Source organism: Sinocyclocheilus anshuiensis, unplaced genomic scaffold (assembly GCF_001515605.1).
Source record: "Sinocyclocheilus anshuiensis isolate Anshui unplaced genomic scaffold, SAMN03320099.WGS_v1.1 scaffold990, whole genome shotgun sequence".
Lineage (NCBI taxonomy): Eukaryota > Metazoa > Chordata > Actinopteri > Cypriniformes > Cyprinidae > Sinocyclocheilus > Sinocyclocheilus anshuiensis.
The window spans coordinates 1,078,303-1,101,323 of NW_015539926.1; the positions used below are offsets into that span (position 1 = coordinate 1,078,303).

At 35.6% G+C, this 23,021-nt stretch overlaps 1 protein-coding gene across 1 annotated transcript in view; it reads left to right on the top strand.

Moving 5' to 3' along the window:
* The window catches only part of LOC107686721 (contactin-associated protein-like 2), a 401,917-nt gene that overhangs the window by 155,938 nt on the left and 222,958 nt on the right, over positions 1–23,021 (top strand). The window contains exons 3-4 of the mRNA XM_016483827.1: positions 11,668–11,778; positions 22,215–22,408. Coding sequence (XP_016339313.1) covers positions 11,668–11,778; positions 22,215–22,408 — 305 coding nt within the window. The remainder of the gene's footprint in view (positions 1–11,667; positions 11,779–22,214; positions 22,409–23,021) is intronic.

Genomic DNA, 23,021 nt, shown 5'->3' on the forward strand with positions numbered 1-23,021 from the left:
TAAATTATGCAATCAAACATTTATTTTGGATGCGATTAAATCGATTAAAAAAGTACTACTAATATATATATATATATATATATATATATACACACACACACTGTATATATACTTTGTGTATATATATATATATATATATATATACATACATACATACATACATATACATATGTATATAGTATTTATGTATGTATAGTTCAAAGAAAAATGATTTGCAAGCACTGTTAGAGACTTTGGTGGTATTAGGATGTTGTGATGTAATCGAAGACTGCACTTGCCCTGAGAAGTTTGAGAAGCCCTGCTCTAATGCATTTAATCCATTAAGCCAGTGGGCATCTAACTATCAGTACCACATTAGAGACACAATCCACTCTGATTCAGGCAAGACAGATGGACTGAACCTCATTTATCACATCTTTCATCAGACTCCTTCTGCATACTTGCAGTAAAGCTATAAATTACAAAGTAAATACCAGCAATTGATATATAAAAGAAGTGTTTATTACTTATACTTAACCTTACAGTCCTGTTCCTTTATATCATCAGTATCTCTTCTTACAGCTTCACACACATTACAGGATATGGCTCATAGCTGCACATTTGTCAGCATCGTGAGTCTCTGTGTGTGTGTGTGTGTGTGTGTGTGTGTGAGTGATGGAGAGCTTGAAGCAGAGAGAGAGAAAGAGAGTGTCGGAAAGGTGCAGCAAAGTGATTAGTAGACTTTGTGAAGCACTATGGCACACCAGTCCCCAGGCTTCCGTTCCCCTCAGATTCATTTAATAATTTCCAGCCATACCTGGTTAGACCACAACAGCGAGGCTGGTGTTGATCTGACACTCCCAATATAAGTAAGCCACGCTTTCTTATTTTAACCCGGAAAGAGATTCGTCACCCAGAGCTTAGCGGAAGCATCATCGCTGCCCACAGCATCCAGACGACCAATGAGATCATCCGGCATGCTTGTCATCTCGAGTACTGCTGCTGGAAAACTGTGACTCTGGTTGTGGCTTACATGTGTAGCTGTCATTTGTTGATAAGCCGCTCTCTCCCTCTCTGTATCTCTTGATTGAATAGACCCGCTAATAGTGGATGGCACGGATCCCTTTAGCAAGAAACAGGGCCGTAGCGCTGCATCGCTCCTCCTCCGCCCTTCCGCTGCCTCTCTGATGCTTTTAATTCCATCTCCGCGGAACGTTTTCACAGTGACCACGGAACAATTTCACACATGGGATCTCATGCCAAACTGCGCGGCGCCGTTGCGTGTTTGCTAGATGGGGAATGCAGAATTCGGAATGAACAAAATAGGACACAATTTAATATTCATTGGAAGATTTAAGGTCTGAGAGATTCTGATTTGCGAAATATCGCATGGTTATTCGAATGAGATATTAAAACACAAGGGCTCACCCAAATTCATTTATCTAACCCACTGAAACTGAGCTATCTGTGACACAAAAATGGATCTACTTGACAGGTCCCATATTTTTCTCTATCACTTGGGGGAAAAAGGTAAATTGTGAAGGTACAATAGAAACAGCTTGTTCAATGCATATCTGAAATATGATTACTGCAACAAACATCTACACAAATGCATATGATGCAGATTTCAGTGTGTAAATCGGTAATTGATTGATTTGGCATTGAATATGGCATTAATTGAGCCAATATATATTGGCCAATATATATATATATATATATATATTTAAATCAGTATCAATATTGGCTATTTAATTGCACATGCTCATTTCCTCTATTTACACTTTTAGATTACCATTGTCATCATTAAATGATCACTTATCGTTAATTTAAAAAAATAATAATAAATGAATAAATAAAGTTAAATACAATTTTAAGCAAATTTCAAAATGTATTTATTTTTCATACTGTAAATTATACATTATAAAACAATTTAATTTAAAATAAATTATTTTTATGTATATTTTTAATTTATTAAGACAAAACATTGCAGAATTTAGAATCATAGTGAATCATATCAGCCATTTATCTATCGGCCATAATATATATGATTATGTAATATGTACAATATTCATATAATGTATTTAACGGCTAATTACTACCAGCTCAAATTTTCATTATTTTATATAGCTGATTTCTATAATTTTATATTTCAAAATGATATAGACAAAGAGATGTGGGACAGTGATTATATTTTCTCTTTTTTTCTATATTTTATTTTCTTCTTACTATATTTCTACATACAGAATATATTTTTCATTACAAATGATATCATCTGAATCCGAATCTCTTAGTACTTGATATGCCCCACATTAGCTGTCTTAAATATTTCTTATCCCTTTTACATCATAATATTTCTGTAATTTTTCAAGCTTTTTATTCCCAAATCTAAATTACATTTTGAATGCCAAATCTGATTTATATTCCACTATGAATTGTCTACGAATCTCTTGTAATCAGGTTTAGGAATAAGTTACTCACTTTTCATATCGCCATTCTCTTTTCATATTATCATATTTCTCTGTTATAAATCCTCAAGAGTGGAATGTAACCTTCCATTATTATAGTGATATGAATTATGAACTGATAAGATGATAATCTATTGTTGAACCAAAAAGGAGCCATTACTTATAGGTAAAAATGTTGTAATTATTCTCATTAAGCTGATTCTACCGCACCGTGTGACTTCTCTTGACAACGACATTTTTCAAAATGTTTTTAATTCTCCAAGAGTGTATCCATCATCTTCACCTGAGATACCGGCAACACGCACACACACACACATGATCAAATGTACCTGGAGGCTGTGGCAAATCAGAGTTGTCAGATGCTCACTGAATCGAATGGGGAAAAAACAGAATTTGATCTTGCACTCAGTTTTACTTGAGCAGAGCAGTCAGTCAAGACCTGACTATGATTAAAATGCCCCCTTCAGCTTTCAGGAAACACCCAGTTGACAGCTAGTAGCCAGCGGGACAAGATGTGATCATCAAGCACAGGTGCACATTAAGATAGAAGACAAAGGAGGTACGGTTGTCTGTTTATATATTTTTTTGATGCAATATGATTATTTTTTTCACACTGCTAGTATTGAATCTGTCTAACAGTCCTGGAGACATCTTCTTTTTTTTTTTTTTTGATTGTTTGTCTTCATACTGCAGGTATTTTTGAGTAAATGTGTTTATTTTCTGTCACACAAATGTAAATAACATATTTGGTATTTTAGATCATTTTTCCTGGATGAAACCATCCTGTAGTCACCATACTGCAGTGAATGCATATAGAACTGTATACATACTGTAGAACTGAACACTTTAATGAGATTGCAAGAAAAAATACATTAAATATGCAGATGTAGATGTAGTGAAACCTAGTGAGTGGCTATGGCTATAACTTCCCAATGGTTGTGCTGTGTCAAAGGTATTTCTCAGAAGAATTATTGGCCCCACAAAAAGGGAAACAATGGATGAACATCACAGGGCAGAGCACCTGGAGCACAGATACTGAGTCAAAGCACTGTGTGAGATCACACAGCTCCAGAGACATTTAAAAGATAAAATAGTACATTGGAATTATTTGTCAAGAAGTGAGATTTCCCCATAGAGCGGCCCAGCCTGGCCTACAGCTAACGTTAGTCTAATTTAAATTTTCTGCTAAATCTAAACGATTTGCACTCTTGCAAATTATATATATATATATATATATATATATATATGTAACAATGATTATATTGTTACAGTGGCATCTGTCAAGGGGTAGGATATATTAGGCAGCAAGTGACCAGTCAGTTCTTGAATTTCGTGTGCTTGGAAGCAGGAGAAATAGCCAAATAATGATGGCTAGATGACTAGGGCATACCATCTTCATCATCTCTTGTGGGTTGTTTCTGGTATACAGTGGTTACCAAGAGTTCTGGACACCGGTGAACTGGTGTCAGGATCATGGGCGCCCAAGGCTCATTGATGCACTTGAGGAGCAAAAGCTAGCCTGTCTTTTCTGATCATACAGAAGAGCTACTGTAGCTCAAATTACTGAAAGAAAGGTGTCAGAACAGTGCCACCATTACTAGACCATGTAGCAACGGAAGAAGTTCGCCTGGACTGATGAATTGCATTCTCTTATAGATCACTCTCTTAGATCAGGAGGATGGCTGGGAGAGTGTGTGTCACCTGTCTGAGGAAGACATGGCAGCAGGATGCACTGTGGGAAGAAAGCAGGTCGGCGAAGGCAGTGTTATGCTCTGGGCAATGTTCTGCTGGGAAACCTTGGGTCCTGGCATTCACGTGGATGTTACTTTGACATGTACCACCTACTTAAACATTGTTGCAGACCACGTACACCATTTCATGGCAGTGATATTCCCTGAAGGCAGTGCCCTCTTTCAGCAGAATGCACCTGCCACACTGCAAAAACTGTTCAGGAATGGTTTGAGGAACATGACAATGAGTTCAAGGTGTTGCTTTGGCCAAATTCCCCAGAATCTGACTGAGTGTGTATGGGATGTGCTGGACCAACAAATCCAATCCATAGACATCCCACCTCACAACTTGCCAGACTTAAAGGGATAGCTCACCCAAAAATGAAAATTCTGTCATTAATTACTCACCTTCATGCCATTCCAAACCTGTAAGACCTTTGTTCATCTTTGGAACACAAAATGAGATATTTTTGATGAAATCTGAGAGCTTTCTGACCCTGCATTGACAGCAACACAACTGACATGTTCAAGGCCCAGAAAGGTAGTAAGGACATTGTTAAATAGTCCATGTGACATCAGTGGTTCAACTTTAATTTTATGAAGCTACGAGAATACTTTTTGTGCGCAAAGAAAACAAAGCAGCACCACACTCATATGTGGTATTGACGTAAACATGCGTCAAAGACTGACAGGGAAGAGAAGATATTGTTGAATAAAGTCGTTACTTTTATTTTCTTTGCACACAAAAATTATTCTTGTAGCTTCGTAAAATTAAGGTTGAACCACATATGTCACATGGACTATTTTAACAATGTCCTTAATACCTTTCTGGGCCTTGAACGTGTCAGTTCCATTTGTGTCTAAGGTCAGAAAGCTCTCGGATTTCATCAGAAATATCGTAATTTGTGTTCCAAAGATGAACAAAGTTCTTACGGGTTTGGAATGAAGTGAGGGTGAATAATTAATGACAGAATTTTCATTTTTGGGTGAACTATCTCTTTAAAATATCTGCTTCCAACAAAACCACAGGTCATGTTCAAAGGCCTCACTGCATCAGAGCGTTTTTGGCAGCACAAGTAGGAACTACAATATTAGGCAAGTAATTTTAATTAGGGATGCACAATATTATTGGACCAATATCGGAATCGGCCGATAATGGCTTTAAATGTAAATATCGGCATCGGCCCGATATGAAAAATTATGCCGATATGTCTTGCCGATAAGAGGAATACATTAACTCACATGTTCTCAGGATGTGCTAGCAATTAGATCAAGTCAACAGTGCGATTAGATCACGTCAGCATTGTGGCTCATTCTTGAATCACCATGGTGATTCAATCCAATGGTGATTGGATTCACTGTTTTGGATCGCTGCATTTAAACTGAGAATGCACTTACAGAATGACGCGTTTGGTGTATGATAAACAGTAAACAGTAATAGCACGTGCAGCGGCAGCCTCCCCCGGGACCTAATGCCCACTCAGTAAGGAGTTTTAATTCCGTAGGGGGCGCTGTTGGCCTACTTCTAATAAAATGAAAGCAAAATACACAAAAAATATTTAGACGGTGTTTCTGATTAAATAAAGCAGTAATTGATGCCATAAAATCTTGAGTATGTTTTGATTTAAAGGTCAGAAGCTATAGCTTGCATCAGTGATCTTCACTATTTTTTTCATGAGAGCCGCACTTATAGGACAAAGTTAATAGGAGAGCCACTTTTACTGCAAAGTATGAAAAGTTACATCCAGTCATAAATAGCATGTCTGCTTCTCAATCTGTCATCCCTGAACATACAATATGCAATGCAATACAAAGGGGTTTATATTTTAAAGTTATTTTTTAAAGTTATTTATTTAAAGTTATTTGCTTCTACATTAGCCCATCATGTATCAAACCATAAGAGCACATTCAGCATTAAGAGCTGGAAAGATTGCCAAAACAACTCAGAGCAGAGCAAGAGCAGAGCAAGTTTAAATATCTTTCTAGTCTATATTTCCATCTTGTAATTCCGCTGTTTTGGGTATTTTTAAAATATAAATTATTTATAATAGAGCAGACACTGACTGTTGTTCATGTATTTATGTTCTCATTTAGCAAGACAGCAGACGAAAACACTGCGCACTTCAGTATATGTGTAGTAAACGAAACCTCGCGTCTGTGCCATTCATTCATAAAGAGACATGGATTCATATTTAAATGGTATTTTTGCAGCTTAATATTTACAGATACCAGTCAATATTGCGATTTGATTTAAGTGTAATGACCTACTTTTGATTTATTCACCCAAACTTTGACAAATTCCGTGACATTCCGCGTTATACAGTAAATTCTGTTTTTATGACTGGATTCCGCAATTCTGTCCGCGTTTTCCACATCGCAGAAATCATAGGGCCATAATTAAAATGGGTTCTATTGTCTAAGCCATTTTTCTAATGGCTTAGTTTTAGCCCTGCTTGTTTTTAAAGTTTTTATTAAATATCTGTATTGATCATATCATCGCATTATTTACTGCCATCTGTCATGCGAGCCACACATTAAAGCTTGGCGAGCCGCATGAGGCTTGCGAGCCGCGCAATGAGTAACACTGGCTTACACAAACAAAAAAAATCACAAACATGACACTTAAATTAAATAATTTTATATATACTGATTTATTCATTATTGTGTAATATGTTATTTTTTTAAACAAATTATGAGCGCTAAAAGATTTTCAGAATTTTTACAACTCTTTTGCTTTAGACCATTTACAAATGTTAAATCATAAAATAAAATGCTAAGGTTACCACTGCATCTTTCTGAAAAAAAAAATGCAGTGATTAATATATAGTTTATTTATAGTTATTTTCAAATCTTCAATGTACTGTCATTATAAAATAACTTTATTATTGTTTATTTAATTCTAACAAATAAGTTCTTGTTAAAAACTAACCAAAATTTAAAATAATTATATATCGGTATCAGCATCGGCTATCGGCCAAAATGAGTTGAAAATTATCGGCATATCGGATATCGACAAAAATCCAATATCGTGCATCCCTAGGTTTAATGTTGTGGCTGTTCAGTCTACGTATATATGTTTGTGTTCCTTGTTTTTAGATGACTTCTTTAAGGGCAGACAACAACACATAAAGACGAATGTTTGGGCTAATGTAATGATGTGCTGATGTGAGTCAGCCTGTAGATGTTTATATAGAATATTTCAATCTTTTCCGCTTGTAAATTGATTAGGGAGATGCATAAAGATCTTTGTATATTATAGCATTTTCTGGATTTAATCTAATCACCAGAACATTGCACAGGTGCCTTTCACTGTTATCGTGGCACGCATACTGTGAGAAAACTAATTTTACATAAAACAAAAAAAAGTCTTGGCAGGACTGGAGAGCGGTGTGAATGAGAGAACCATGAGATAATGACCATGCTGGCTATTAAAGTGATGTGCCTTCCTCAGGCAAGGTGAATCGGACTCATAACCCGCCAATAACAACCAGCAGTGTTTCCTACGGAAGGTCTGTTCTTAATATTCATGTACAGTACTGTATGTGGAGTTTTGGTTAAAGAACAATGGATAGGGAAAATGATTTTAAAATAGCATATCTTGAACACTCCTACACAATGGCCAATACAACGCTATATAAACAAAGATAATGAGCATAGTACAGACTTACATGCATCTTAAAAATGTAGTTCCTTTTTGCTCGGTTTGTAATATTAGCTGACACACTGGGAATGAATAATGATATGAATGAATAGATATCTCATGATTTTGGTCATTCTGCGGTTGAGCGTCAGAGACAGTTGTGCTATTTGCTCAGGGCAGAGGTATTTGCGCGGAGGAAAATGTCACATGGACAAGTAAATCTATTTTGTGACATGCTTCTCTTTCGTCTTCCTCCCTGGAATATGGTGAACTTTGTTTTAGGATTGAACAACGATTTGCAGGTCTCTCAGTAATATGTCTTTGCCACGATCCTGATATACGATTCATCTGATTTCTGCTGTTTCAGCTCCCCAGATTTACCTCAGAAAATCAGAGCCTGTTTTCCTTCGTCTAAGCCGATACTGGATGCTCCTTTGTGGTGATTGCAAGTCAAACAGTTCTTTGTGCTTTCTGTGTCAAAATTATGACCATCATAGTTTCAAAACTAATAATGCCACATACATTTCCAACACAAGGTTCTATAAAGGGAATTATAGTGCTGTGACAGCAGTGACGCTCGACAAGTAATGGATTGGGACGCTCATAAAGGCATAGTCATAAATTATCGAAATAGCTTTGGAAAATCCTTAGCTCTTTGGCTTATTCCACAATGATTTACCCTGAAAGTGTAACTATAATGACACACCAGTAAGTCCTTCTTTGACTTTTCACTTTCAGTGAATTAAAGACTTGATCAGTTATTTTTAAACTGTGTTATCGGCTAGTACAGGCCAGATCTTTGAGCCTTGGCATACTTCTGGTTTTTGCATTGCTGACCTTGTCATTTAGCTGACACTTTTATCCAAACATCCAGTCCGTTTATTTGATGGTCAATCCCCCTGATGTCCTGAGGTTAATAGTTTTGCTCAAGGACGTAATGATGATGGCTCTTGGCAGGGTTCTGAACCTACACCTTTTGGTTGTTAGCCAAGACTTTAACCACTAAGCTACACATCCCTTGTGCATAGTCTTTTTATAAGTTCTCGTTCTCTTTCTCTTGCTGAACTGTATTCAGGGGAAAACAACCACAGACCTTTAGTACAATATGATATTATAGCCCTATTTGAGTTTTCAGTAGCCAATCAAAATTGTCAGTAAGTTTTTCATTAAATTGATCAAAAGCGACAGTAGAGACATTTAGAATGTTACAAAATATGTATATTTCGATTTCAAATACTTTTCTTTTGAAGTTTTGATTGATCAAAGAATGAAAACAAATGTATCAGTTTCCACAAAAAATATTACTAATATTATTCCACCACTGTTTTTAATGTTTTTTGAGCACCAAATTAGTCATCGCAGAAATAATTACATTTTAAAATTTATTTACAGTCATTTTAAATGTTAATAATATTTCACTACTTTTTCATCAAATAAACACAGCCTTCACCAAGAATACCAATATTCACCAGTAACAAACTTTTAAATGGTAGTGATCATAATTAATGAACTTTACACAGTCATTGAACTGAGCCAAATCAAAACTGAACTGACTTGAGCTGAATAATGACATTATTGGCTTTTTAGAGTTGATTTACAGCAGAACTTCAATTTGCCTCATGTTTGATGAAGTTTGGATCATGATAGTCATTTTCCTTAATACTGTGAAGCTGCTTTGAAAGAATTTGTATTGTCTAAAGTGACAAATAAAATGACTTGACTAGAACAGAGTACTCATTATTGACTTCAGATGTCTCTGTGTCTTAAACTCAACTGACATAGTTGATTGGAAGTTTATATTCAATCCCTGAATGTTTTCATTCAATGAAACCGATGTTTTAGCACTCGGTTCTCAAGAGAAACGTCTCAGGTTACTTATGTAACCATGGTTCCCTGAGTAGGGCTTTATTGTCCTAAATTATTAATTGCTTGTTTTCTATCTGTCCCCGTAATGCGATGCAGATGACGGTAATTATGCCGGTCTGACACTGTAATGTCAACTGTAATTGGGTACTTCTGCTATCCACCAACAGGTAGAGAAGGAACGCATGACAGGGTGTACTCTGGGTAATGGGGACTGTCTGGTGAGAATGAGAAACATAGAAGACGTTGATCTCAGTTTGGACAGCCATCTGTGCGAGATGCATTTCTGTTTGATAGTCCTGGTCAAAAGACTGATTTGGAGACAAACAGCTGAATATTGTTTAAACATGGCAGATGCTCATTAGAATCAGACATCAGCTGTCTCTACCCTCCTCACATATGAACACCTCCTCTCTCCATCCAGGGTTAGTGATTGAGTGAATGGCTGAAAGCAAATATAGTGGATGAGTTTTCATATTGAATACACCAAACTGCCGCTATCAGTCACGTCTGCTGGGGCTCTTCAGGGACAGTTTGTGTCTGGAAGCTGTCTTTGCATATGCCGTATCATTTTTTGCCATTCATCACTGGGATATTTGTCCAGTTTGGCATACCCTGTTGTCTCCATTTGTCTGAGACAGAACAATAGCATGGAAGCAGATTTTTGTACAGTTTGGAACTTGCAGTAACTTTTTGAATTGTTTCACTGCTCATTTGCATACAGTTGCACTTTGTCTTCTGAACTGTCTGAACTGTCGCTCATTGCCTCGTTATGATTTTCATTCGCTTATATGCTATAAGACAGTGTGAACACCAGTTTACACCTAAAGAAAGGAGACCAGAGTACACCACACATTAGGAATGTACATTTTTAGGAATTTCCATGGTTGATTTTTTTATTTTTTTATTTTATAAATTGCTGAACATGTACCAGATACCGTATGCAACTTGTTTTTATGGGCATGTAGATATTGCAATTTCATTATCTTATTACATTTTCAAATTGTGTGTGTGTCTGTGTGTACACATACATTTTGTTATACAGTGTATAATAGTATTATTATGTGATTAATCGCGATTAATTACAGAAAATGTGTGATTAATTTGTTAATATTTAATTGATTGACAGCACTAATTATTATATCTAATATATTATAATTAATTATAATTAGATTTATTTATATTGATTCACATTTAATATAAAATATGTAAAACAAAAATAAAATGATATATTGTGTATAACTATTTATAATTTTTTGAAAATTTCCAACATCTTTCATTCTCTGTTTTTGAATAACTCTGCTTTTCAGCAAATGTAAAACATCGCTTTTGTCTTTTTTGATTTTATAATAACACACAGCCACACTGGGCTTGTTGCCATTTACCTCTATAGTTTTTGCAGTGAACATAATCATTATTTATAGAGATGCACTGTTAAATATATGCCAAGACTGTTTCATTTTTATCATTTGAGGGCGTGTTATGCGTATGTGTCGCCCACCCACTGCTTGTATTACTTAACACCTTTCTGTTGTTTCTGCTGAAATTGATCAACAATTGATAAACTGTTTGTGACTTAATAATTGACATCATTACATCTTTACAACAGTCCACACATCTTGAAAGTGATAACTAGTTCATTTCAGTGCTAATTTTCTCCATATGTACTAGAAAAGATATCTTGCCTTGGCATTTTAGCCTTGTAACTGTGAAGCCCTTAGACCTGAGTAATGACCAGCGGGAGCACAGCATCCATCCTCCAAATGCTTTGACTCTTTAATATGACGCTGTTAATAGAGCCTGCAGTTAGAAAAGGTCTTGCATGATGGGCATCTCAGCTCAGTAAACATTGGCTTCTCTCATTTCTTCCCTCATCTTGTGGGTACTTTTACTCTCCTAAAACAGATAGATTTGAAATTGAAGTGCTGCTTCACTGCTTTATGTTGTTATTTCATGTGATTTTAATGTCTTTTCTCTTTTTCTTCGATAGAAAAATGTGATGAAGCTCTGGTCACACCACTCCCCCATAATGCCTTCACCAGCTCCTCTGTGTTCACTAGTGGCTATGCACCTGGATATGCCAAGCTAAACAAAAGAGGAGGTAAATTTTCATTTTTCTTGCTCATATGCATATATTAACACCCACCAATGTGTCATTTGCAGAATGAACAAACCCTTTTTCTTTCATCACAATTCCTCAATGAACACTCTTTGGCCTTTGTTTTTTATGCAAACAATATATTACAAACTTCAATTTCACAGGTGCTCAGACTTGATATAGTTTTGTGTCATTCCAATAAACATTCATACACTATATTATGGCACCGCAGAGTCCTTACTTCAATAACTCCAGCTGGGAATTATTGTGTGAATTACTGGGCTACAACGGCTCATCCCATTATGTCAAACTGTGCTTTGGAAAACACTATGTGCTTAAGACTAATTGAGTGAAAATCTACAACAGATGTGACAATGCTGTGATTTATCTCAGTGATATGTGCACAGTTCACATGTTTATTATTTTCAGTTTGTTCCTCATCACTCACTGAAAATGTTATTTAATTAAAACGGAAGTTTCCGTGTCCTCGTAGGACGTCTCTGATGTTTAGTTTGGCATCTTTGACGGAACTAAATCATATTTGTATTTATTTGTTTATTTTATGAGGGAGAAAGCAGAAAGAAATAAACCACTGCTAATTGTGCGTCAAAAGCATTTTTTGCTTGTTTTTTTGTTGCTGCAATAGGCTCTCATGGGAGAGCAAATTCAGATCCAAATGGATGTCTTATATATGAGCGTCGCTGTGGGAGTTCGTGGGTCTGATTTTAAAGGCTTTAAATTGCATGTTATTTCCAAGCTCAATGAGTCACTGGGCTCTATTATGTACACAAAATATTGTAATATTAATTGGTACTGTAACTATGCCTCGTATTACAAATTCTTCTAAGAGGCACAGTGTAAGCTCCATACAAATCTTTCTTCCTTGAGGAGATACAGTATTGCCTATGCATGAATAAATTGGTGTTCTTGGCATGTCTACATGCATAATTTAGCTCATGTACATACAGTATATGTGGCAGTTTACCTCAAAGGAACAGTTGACCAAAGAATGACCGAAAAATTCTGTCATAGCTTGGCTTGGGTCAGTATTCTGTGATAACTTTTTGCATATTTTATGTAAGGGTGGCAATATATCACTACAAAACTGATTGTTGGCCATCAGACATTTTAGAGATTTATTTATTTATTCATTGATATCAGTGTGGTTATTGAAATAAACTAAAAGCTAAAATAAAATATAAATATTAGATGAAAAAAGACACTTTGCCTTTGAAACGGAACTAAAATGCTAAAATGACTAAAAACAAAAAAAATGAAATGAAAATAAATTAATATTTGAATATATAAAAAATATAATAATAAAATGACTAAAACTTAAGCTAAAGTTAAAATAAAAAATAAAATATTAAATCTAGTTTAGAATATTAATAAACATTATAATAGTATTTAAATAATACTAAAATAACATGGATGATAATATATATCAGCTGATATTGAAAATTTCCTGTTTTCTAATTTAGATGACCTTTGCCATCATCCACCAATTTCTCTTAGAATGCTTTTATAAATTAATTTAAATGTCTTGAAGTTGAAGTTGTTAGTGTATTTGTATTTTTTAATAAAATTATATTTATATTAAATTTTTATAAAATTAGATTTAAATCTTTATTAAATATTTAATTGAATTGTTTTCTATATTATTAATTATTATTTTCTATAGTATTAAATTATGAATTGTTATTATTATATTTAATGTAATTGTTAATGACCATAGAATTCAAAATTGCAACCCACTCATTCCTCAAAATATCTTATTTTGTGTCTAAAGTCTATTTTGAGGATGAGTCAAGGATGACGGAATTATTATTTTTGGGTGAACTATCCCTTCAATGCCCTCTCCCCATAGAACGTACAGTATTTAGTAGAATGGTCTGTTCAACAACTATAAATAGTTGTGTTTTGCTTGGTTTTGTGTAATATAACCAGATTGATTACTTTGTGAGGGACTTAAAAGTTCAGACAGCATAAAGCGACACAAGATTGGCAGGTGGCTGTGATAACAGCAGCTTACAGGTGTGTATAAAGCCAGCATTTCCATTCAGCCACCTTTCTCACTGAAGGCCGGTGGGGTTTGTGGGAATAAGCAATGGGCTATGCCCTCTGGCACTGTCTCCATCAGCGACACAGGGCTCCCTGTCACTCTGAAGCCGCACAGTGGTGTCCAGTGAACATGTTCTCCAGCCTGCCAGTCTGCACACATGAGGCTTCATATCAATGACATGACAGCTTTGTGCACCTCTGAGGTTCTTCTCTTTCAACCCTCGTGTACTTTAGAGACACCTAGGTGAGTAATGTTTGAAAAAACTCTCAGACTTAGTTGTTGTTTTTTTTTATCTGAAGTCATAGTGTCATTTTTTTTCTCAAGTTTCATCAGAGATTTGGATTCTTATTACTGTGAAAGTCATAGGCCATGATGCATGTTAATGACGCCTTATCAGAGTTAAAGAGAGGTTATTTCTGTCACTTGTGTCATTCTTGCCCAGAATTCCCATGCAGATATGCAGTTGCCATCGATCTTGCACAATCTTATTTAGTCATTAAAATTGTGAATAATAGGGTGAAGTATGACATCCTGTCTATGGAGTATGACATTTTTATATATGATAGACTGGGGATTTTTTCCCTTTTTTACTCAATATTATGAATAGCAATGACACTGGGGACCCTCTAATGAAATCCACACCCATACAGCACATGTTCCACTGAAATCACATTGTCAGTTTTTTTTAAATATAATTAGCTTTAGGACATTCGCTGTGACCATTTCCAATGTCACTGGACTAGAGGGCTGAGAAAAGTTGGATTTGACAGCATGTTGGCATCAGAAGTGGCCGGTTGTGCCAGGGTGCGGGTTTGCTGTGGGACCCTGGGTGATGATGTCACAGAGGAAGGCTCATTAGTTCTAGTTAGATGAGCAGTGTCATGAAGGACTATTATAGGTAATGTCCATATGCCAGCATCCAACATTCTGACTCTTATCAATGATGCATTATTTAGCCTTACTAATGTATTTTAAAGATTTCCAGGCTGAATATAGAAGAGGAAAGAGAGAGAGTGAGCACAAAATCCATAGACCAATTTCAGTGTTTGCAAACAGTGATGACGTTTTTGTGGGCGGAACCTATCTGGTGGCAGAAAATGACAGTTTTAACATTTTAAAAAATGTAATTTTGAGTTTATATTTCAAAATTCTGACATTTTCTTGCAATTTGATATTATATCTCACAATTCTGGTAAGAAAATTCAACTCGTCATTCTTTCTTTTTAGTTTATAAACCCACACTTCTGGCTTTTTTTCCTCGGAATTGACAAACTCGAAATTGTTGAGTTGAATCAAGTTATAAAGTCCGAAACTAGGAGATATAAACTTGCATTTGCAAGAAAAAAAAGTCAGAATTGTGAAATAAAATAGTTAAATGTTATGTAAAATGTTATAGGTTTACATAGTATTTCATGCATGTATTTCAACTGTAGGGCTAATACAATATGTCCCCTATATGAATATTATATAGACCTAATGTTTAAATCAAATGTATGCTTTAAAAGTAGGGTAATCATAGCAGGTTTCATCCATAGTTTGTCCGTTTAAAGGTCTGTATTTAGCTTCAAATGGCGTCTTTGACGACAGTATTATATAAAAATTATTTGCATTCTGATTCTGACATCCAACGGCACAACAATTTTTTTCTCTTATTCCATGGATTTTACCCATTTCCCTCCACTTGCTCCCAGTGTTTTTAGGCCACCACAATGCATGTGCAGCTGCAAGTGACGTAACTGTGACGTCTACTCCAAATTGGTCTATAGACCTTTTTAGGGCCGACGTCACAATTACGTCACCACACTGGAGGCAAAACAAAGGGGAAACTGGAGGCGGCCAATTCAAGCCAGCGCAGATTCAGCTACATAAGGAGCTTAAAATATCGTCTTATTGTGATGTTGGGTGCCATCGACGAAGTAGAGGCTCCAATTTGACATTTTAAAGCATACCTGCTGCCACCGCCAGACAAAAAACTGAACGACAGCTGTGGTTAAATGCGATAAAACGAGCGGACTGGACAGAAACGATAGTCAAAAATGTTCGCGTTTGCAGCGCACACTTCTTATCAGAAAAGGTTCAATAAAGTAATGTATTATGGTTTGTGTTACACGTCTAAAGATTTCTTATGCATCTCACGACTATGTCGCGTATGAAATAATGTCTGTGTGCATGTGTGTAAAACAACAAACTGACGATTTATATGCTTAATGATCTGTAATTGTATATACATTGTTGTGATTAATTATGGCTGGAATTTTTAAGAACTTGGTAAGAAAAAAAATAATCAAATACAGAAAGTTCAAAATTAGTTTCTGGAAACTATTTATTTCTAGAAAATATTCTAACGTGAAAAAAAGTGAAAGTGACATACCAAGTTCTTAAAAATGGCTGACCCATACTCAGAATAAGTGCTCTGTATTTATCCCATCCAAAGTGCGCACACACACAGCAGTGAACACACAAACCCCCAGAGCAGTGGGCAGCCATTTTTTGCTGCGGCGCCCAGGGAACTCGAACCCGCAACCTTTGGGTTACAAGTCCGACTCTGTAACCATTAGGCCACGACTTCCCCAACATTTGTGCTACTTCAGGCCACAGCACCTCTTGCAGTCTGTGAACGTGCCACCCTGGATTCAAACCCACGACCTTAAAGGTCCTGAGCCAGCGGCTTAGCAGATTCACATCTTAATTTAAATGTACTGTACACTCTTAAAAATAAAGGTGCTTCAAAAGGTTCTTCAAGCGATGCCATAGAAGAACCATTTTTGGTTCCGTTCACTCTAATGTAGCTGTAAAAATAGTTGCCTGCTGAAAAAAAAAAAGCTAACAAACTTCATAGCTAGGGTTAGTGAAGCGGTCAGGGGAATCTTTCTGCCTCCACCTAAGCTCCGCCCACAGAAAAACATCAAAATGTTTACTGACAGAAAAAGGGTCTATAGAAAGCAGGATTGGTATTTATCTGCTTTGATGGGTGACAGTTATAGTGATATCATCCTGTATTCTTAATGCATGCACTGTATCATAACAGGGTACAATCTATGTATAGTTCTATTATTCTATCTATCTATCTATCTATCTATCTATCTATCTATCTATCTATCTATCTATCTATCCATTTGTCCATTCCTCCATCTGTCTATCTATCTGCGTGCCTCTATGTCGTTCTATCCATCGTTCTATCTGTCATTCTATGTATTCTGTCAAATCAGTCTATTGTTCTATCAGGCTTTCCATCTATGCATTAATTGTTTCACCTATAATTCTGTCTTTATGACTGGCTGTCTTGAAAATGGGAAATAATATCATATACTGTAAATATCCAATAGCCTTTAGGTATACCAATGAATTATTTAAAGTACAAATAAAATATTTCTCACTATACAAAGCAAAAAGTGACCCAGAACTATAAAAAAGTGAGAGTGAATAAGATGTTATAATAAAAACATAAAAAAAGTAACATTAAATAATTTCAACAGAGGCTGTATGCAGAAACTCAACACCTCAAAAATATAATAATAATAAATTATTATAAATATATGAGTAATAGTTATACACAGATGATGCACCCAAGTTCAACAGAATTTGGGCTTGTACTAGTTTAGTATATTGTTTCTGCCACTCTGTATTCAGTATAGTATAGCAGTGGGCCTGTATGACCCCATTTCCCCCTCTTCAGGAGCAAAGGTTAAATCTCCGGCTATGTGTTCTTGCTGTTATATCTTTTTTAAAAGCCTAGTAGTTTACAGTTTTTCTCAGTCGCTTTGGTGCATTTCTCGAATCATCCTTAATATTTGCACAAATGTATGTGCATTTCTCAAAACAATTCGTACAAACAGCACCACACAATGGATTACCTGCAAAAGCCTGTAACTTACTCAAAATCTTTAGTTTATCTCTCAAAAGTAAGTATTTATGTCAATGAACATATCAGTGCCATCAGAATGAAAAGTACTTGTGCCATTGTTCACAAATAAGATAGTCAAAATGCTTAGTCATGTTAATATAACAGTGCACTTTGTTACAGTTTTTCTCAATTGCTTTGGTACATTTTTCGAAACAATCTTAACATTCTCTAAACTGTGAGTGCAAATGTCACAACTGTTTGCTGGAACTTGAGAAATGCACCAAAGCGACTGAGAAAAACTGTAATATGCATTTCTGACTCCTAAAGACCTTGACACTATATGAAACACATCCATCACGTCATATTTTTCATATGGATTTACATCAGCAAATGGCCTGTTGAAGGTCAGCAGTAATCACGCCACTCTGGTGTGTGAGATGCACACAGCCATTTCGCGGTCCGCCCTTGGCATCACCTCAAATCCAGACATCAGATTTGAGACTTGCTTAGGCTTCCTCCGCTCTAATCTGGCAGGAGGGGCATCTATTTAGCAGCAGTTCATCTGTGAGATGAATCTGAGGGAAAGGTCAAATCTCGCTTCATCAGAAACCTGTTTGGCCCTCACAGACAGAGATGGGAAGGGACAGACGGCTGTTCTGGCTGCTATGTGGGAAACAAAATAGCCTGTTGGAAACTAATGAGAGGGAGAGGTGGGAAAACTGAGGTGAATGACAGAGGGGAAGGAAGGTTCAGTCCCCCAGCGTTCAGTCATGTCTCCCAAGCTCAGCTGAATACCAATGTGTCCATGCATGAGATTGAGGGGCTAATATAAGGAATGTGAGCAGTGATCCATGTCCTTTATTTCCCTTTCTCTTTCTTTAGTTCTTTCTCCTTTTGCATTCTTACAAAATTGAATTAAATATTTTTCTTCATTTTATACATTATATATACACTGTAAAAAAATGTTAATCTATAGTAACATATACATATGATAATATCCAACATTGGAGTGCTTTATATAAGCTACTATAAATTGTATTATTGAGTAAGGACACACTGATCAAAGGTAACTGCAAAGCCATTTTTAATGTTACAAAATATTTCTGTTTCTAAATAAATGCTTTTCTTTTTGAACTATTCTATTCATCAATAAATCATAAAAATGCTGAAAACTCAGCTTTTCTATCACAGGAATAAATTACAGTACATTTGAAATTAAAATGGAAAACTACATAATCCCATTTCCACCACAGAATATAAAAAGGTAATTGCGACTTTTTATCTCAAACTGAGGTGAATGACAGAGGGGAAGGAAGGTTCAGTCCCCCAGCGTTCAGTCATGTCTCCCAAGCTCAGCTGAATACCAATGTGTCCATGCATGAGATTGAGGGGCTAATATAAGGAATGTGAGCAGTGATCCATGTCCTTTATTTCCCTTTCTCTTTCTTTAGTTCTTTCTCCTTTTGCATTCTTACAAAATTGAATTAAATATTTTTCTTCATTTTATACATTATATATACACTGTAAAAAAATGTTAATCTATAGTAACATATACATATGATAATATCCAACATTGGAGTGCTTTATATAAGCTACTATAAATTGTATTATTGAGTAAGGACACACTGATCAAAGGTAACTGCAAAGCCATTTTTAATGTTACAAAATATTTCTGTTTCTAAATAAATGCTTTTCTTTTTGAACTATTCTATTCATCAATAAATCATAAAAATGCTGAAAACTCAGCTTTTCTATCACAGGAATAAATTACAGTACATTTGAAATTAAAATGGAAAACTACATAATCCCATTTCCACCACAGAATATAAAAAGGTAATTGCGACTTTTTATCTCTCAATTCGGATTGTTTTTCTGAGAAAAAAGTCTGAATTGTGAGATATAAATTCAGAATTGTGAAATATAAACTTGGAACTCTGATAAAAAAAGTCAGAATTGCAAGATATGAACTCAACTGAACACAATTCCAAGATTACATTTTTCCATACATATTTTAATTATAGGTTTACATCTCAACAATATTTTTCCCCATGGAATAGTCTGACTTCATTTTGACTTGCAATTGGGAGTTTACATCTCACAATTCAGACTTTTCTTCTCAGAATTGAATCTTCTCAGCAAGTTTATATCTCGCATTTCTGAAAACAGTTCTGAATTGTGAAGAAAAAGTCTGAATTGAGATCATTTTTTATCCTGTCGCGGAAACAAGCTTCCATAGAAAATAGTTATTTTAAATCGTAATAATATTTCAAAATATTGCTGTTTTAATTTTATTTTTGGTCAAATAAATGTGGCATTGATGAGCATAAGAAACAACTTTCAAAAACATTTTAAAAAATTGTGCTGATTGTACATAAATATGACTTTTAATGAGAAGAATGAAAATTTTTAATTTTCATGTTGATTCTCCTTTTCTGTTCCATGGAGTAAAGAAAGTAATTCGGGTTTAGAATCTGAAGATCTTTTATAAACTATTTCTTTAATCTCTAACTGGTGGCTGAAGTTTGATAATGTATATTTTTCTCTGACTGAAAATGTATTACTGAGGCAAAACTTCAAGCATGAAAATGATGAAACAGTAATGACAGAATTTTAATTATGAGGTCAAACAGATCTCTCTGTGATTAATGTGCAGCAAACACCCACTGATACTGTCCTGCCTGTAGCAGTGCTTTGCCTACAGCTGTCTGTATCTCCATCATCTTGTATTAGAAACCAATACTGAAAACATAATGCCTGCATTTGAACATCTATATTTGAAGAAATGATCAAATAGATTAACTTTGTCAAGTGACTGAACACAATACAAAAACAAATCACCAAAATGGGCAGAAGAAATCACATTGCGAGTCTTTCTCTTTTAGAGTCAGCGTGTTAGCAAATGGTAAACTATTCAAAAATTATGCCATGTGATTTATCATCGCCTAGGTGCATTATCATCACAAAGTCCTACATGCTACACCTATAAGGCTGCGTAGATATCCCATCAGGCAGGGTTTAGACCAACATAATGCAATTTATTTTTCATCTCTTCAGTTCTATCTTCTCCTGTTTTATCAGAGTCATCGAGTGTTTTTTATTTATTTAGTCTGGACCGTAACAACTCCTGGAGCTGTTGTCTTCTGCTCCGTTTTATTTCCCTCTTTCTGGGCTGCTGGTGTCCTTCCAGTGCCCTTCTTCTGCTCTCTTTATCTCCTCAGAATATCTGCCTCGGCTGCAGGTTGCAAGTTGCAGGTGGTGGTGGAGTGGATGTCCCCTGGCTCTCTTACACTCTCTTAAGCTTCTGTCTTGTACTGATCCCTGGACACCCTAAACTGCTGACCCTCACTTTATGTCCTCGCTCTGACTCTCCCTTTGGCTGGCTGCAGTGTGTCGCCGGCCAGCGCCATCCTGCATTATGTTTAGTGTGAAGATAGCTAGGAACTAAATGGATGGAATGTACTTCTAAATTTTAAGCTAAAAAGTTTCAAAGTTTAAGCTACGTGCAGTACAGTACGTCCAATTCATACCAATACAGATACAGATAGAAAGACTGACTTCACTGTTGAACATGGTGATTATATCTGGGTGTCTCTTAAACTATGGGCATTTTTGTTCCTGTAGATTCACTAGTTTCATTTGTCTGCTAATTAAACTAGTCTAGCAGTATATATACTGTCTAGCAGTATATATAGGAGTCATTAAATTCCCAACACATTCTGTGGTGAAAATGCCAATTTAACACTTTTGGAATAAAATGTCTTACTCTTTTGTCTTGCTATAAGGCTAATGTTGCAACTAGCAGTTTGCCCGTTTTAAAAATTCACAGTTAAATAATATTTCCACACTTTTACTTAGTAATTTAACAATTTACAGCTGGTTTGGAAATGATGCACAGTAAGAATATTCTGCTCAAAAAAAGCACTTTTCTTCACACTTTGCGTCTCTAATTTTAGTTCTTTGACTCTGTTGCCTTCTTGGTATCTTGATAATAAATAAAATAAAACTTTATTAGGGGCATTATTTATTGGGTATTTTGAGAAAAACAGGATATTCAAAGAGAAAAAATGTTGTATTGGATTGTGAGAAGTAAGCATTACGTGCCAGATGTGCTTGAAAAGGGGTCGTTTCTTTAATATTAATGGTTAGATTTACGACATTTAATGATCCTTCAAATATCCCTTTAACAAATGCCCAAAAGCCTCCGGCTAAAAGCACAGATAAAACATCTGTAAGACAATCTGTTCTTAGACTTCCTAGAGAAGCGAGAATAGAAAAATACAGATGCTTCTCTGAAAAAAGACACTTTTACAGCTGATCTTTGTTAAATTACAACACTCTTGTAGATGATCCTGTAGAGTACGACCCATTTAATTTGTACTCTTAAAAAAAAAACACTTTTAAAAGCACACACAACATTTACACCAAACCAACAGCATTTGTTCCTGTTCTGTTTTTCTCTAGCCCCTTTGTGACACAGCCACAAAGACTTTAGATCAATACAGCAAGATAGTGAGTATTGTGCACTTTCTCTAGGTGCTGGGGGCTGGTCTCCACTGGACAGTGATCATTACCAGTGGCTGCAGGTCGACCTGGGAAGCAGAAAACAGGTCACAGCCATCGCCACACAGGGTCGATATAGCAGCTCTGATTGGACGACACGCTACCGGCTGCTCTACAGTGACACAGGCAGGAACTGGAAACCATACCATCAAGATGGCAACATCTGGGTGAGTAGCATACTTCATAAGCTGTAATAATTACAGTAGGATTTTATACATTAACGTTAAAAGTTTTGGGGTTGGTAGGAGGTTCTTATTATTTATTAACTCTCTTAGCTTACCCAGGCTGTTTTTATTTGATAAAAAATTGTTATATTGTGAAATATTATTACAGTTTTAAATAACGTAATGTAATGTGATGACAAAGCTGAATTTTCAGCATCGTTACTCTAGTCTTCAGTGTCACATGATCCTTCAGAAATCATTATAATATGCTAATTTGCTCCTAAAGAAACATTTTGAATTGTTGTGTATGTGGAAAATATCTTCTTCATCCTAGTGTTCTTGTACTTTATACTGACATCTAGTGGTGTGGATGCATGAGGTTTGTTTACTGATGTCTTTTGCGTTACACTGAAGGTGTTTGATTGTCTTTTTGATGGTTGGTTTTTTGTTTATCAGTTTTATTATTCATATTTTAATGAAACTGCTGTTCACTTGTTTACATATGAAGGTTTTTTTAATTAGAAAATAAATAGCGTCTTTAATGCATGAAATGTTATGACATGAATTACAAAAGAAAATTAAGATTCAAGATTGGCCCTTGACATATTCGTAAGGC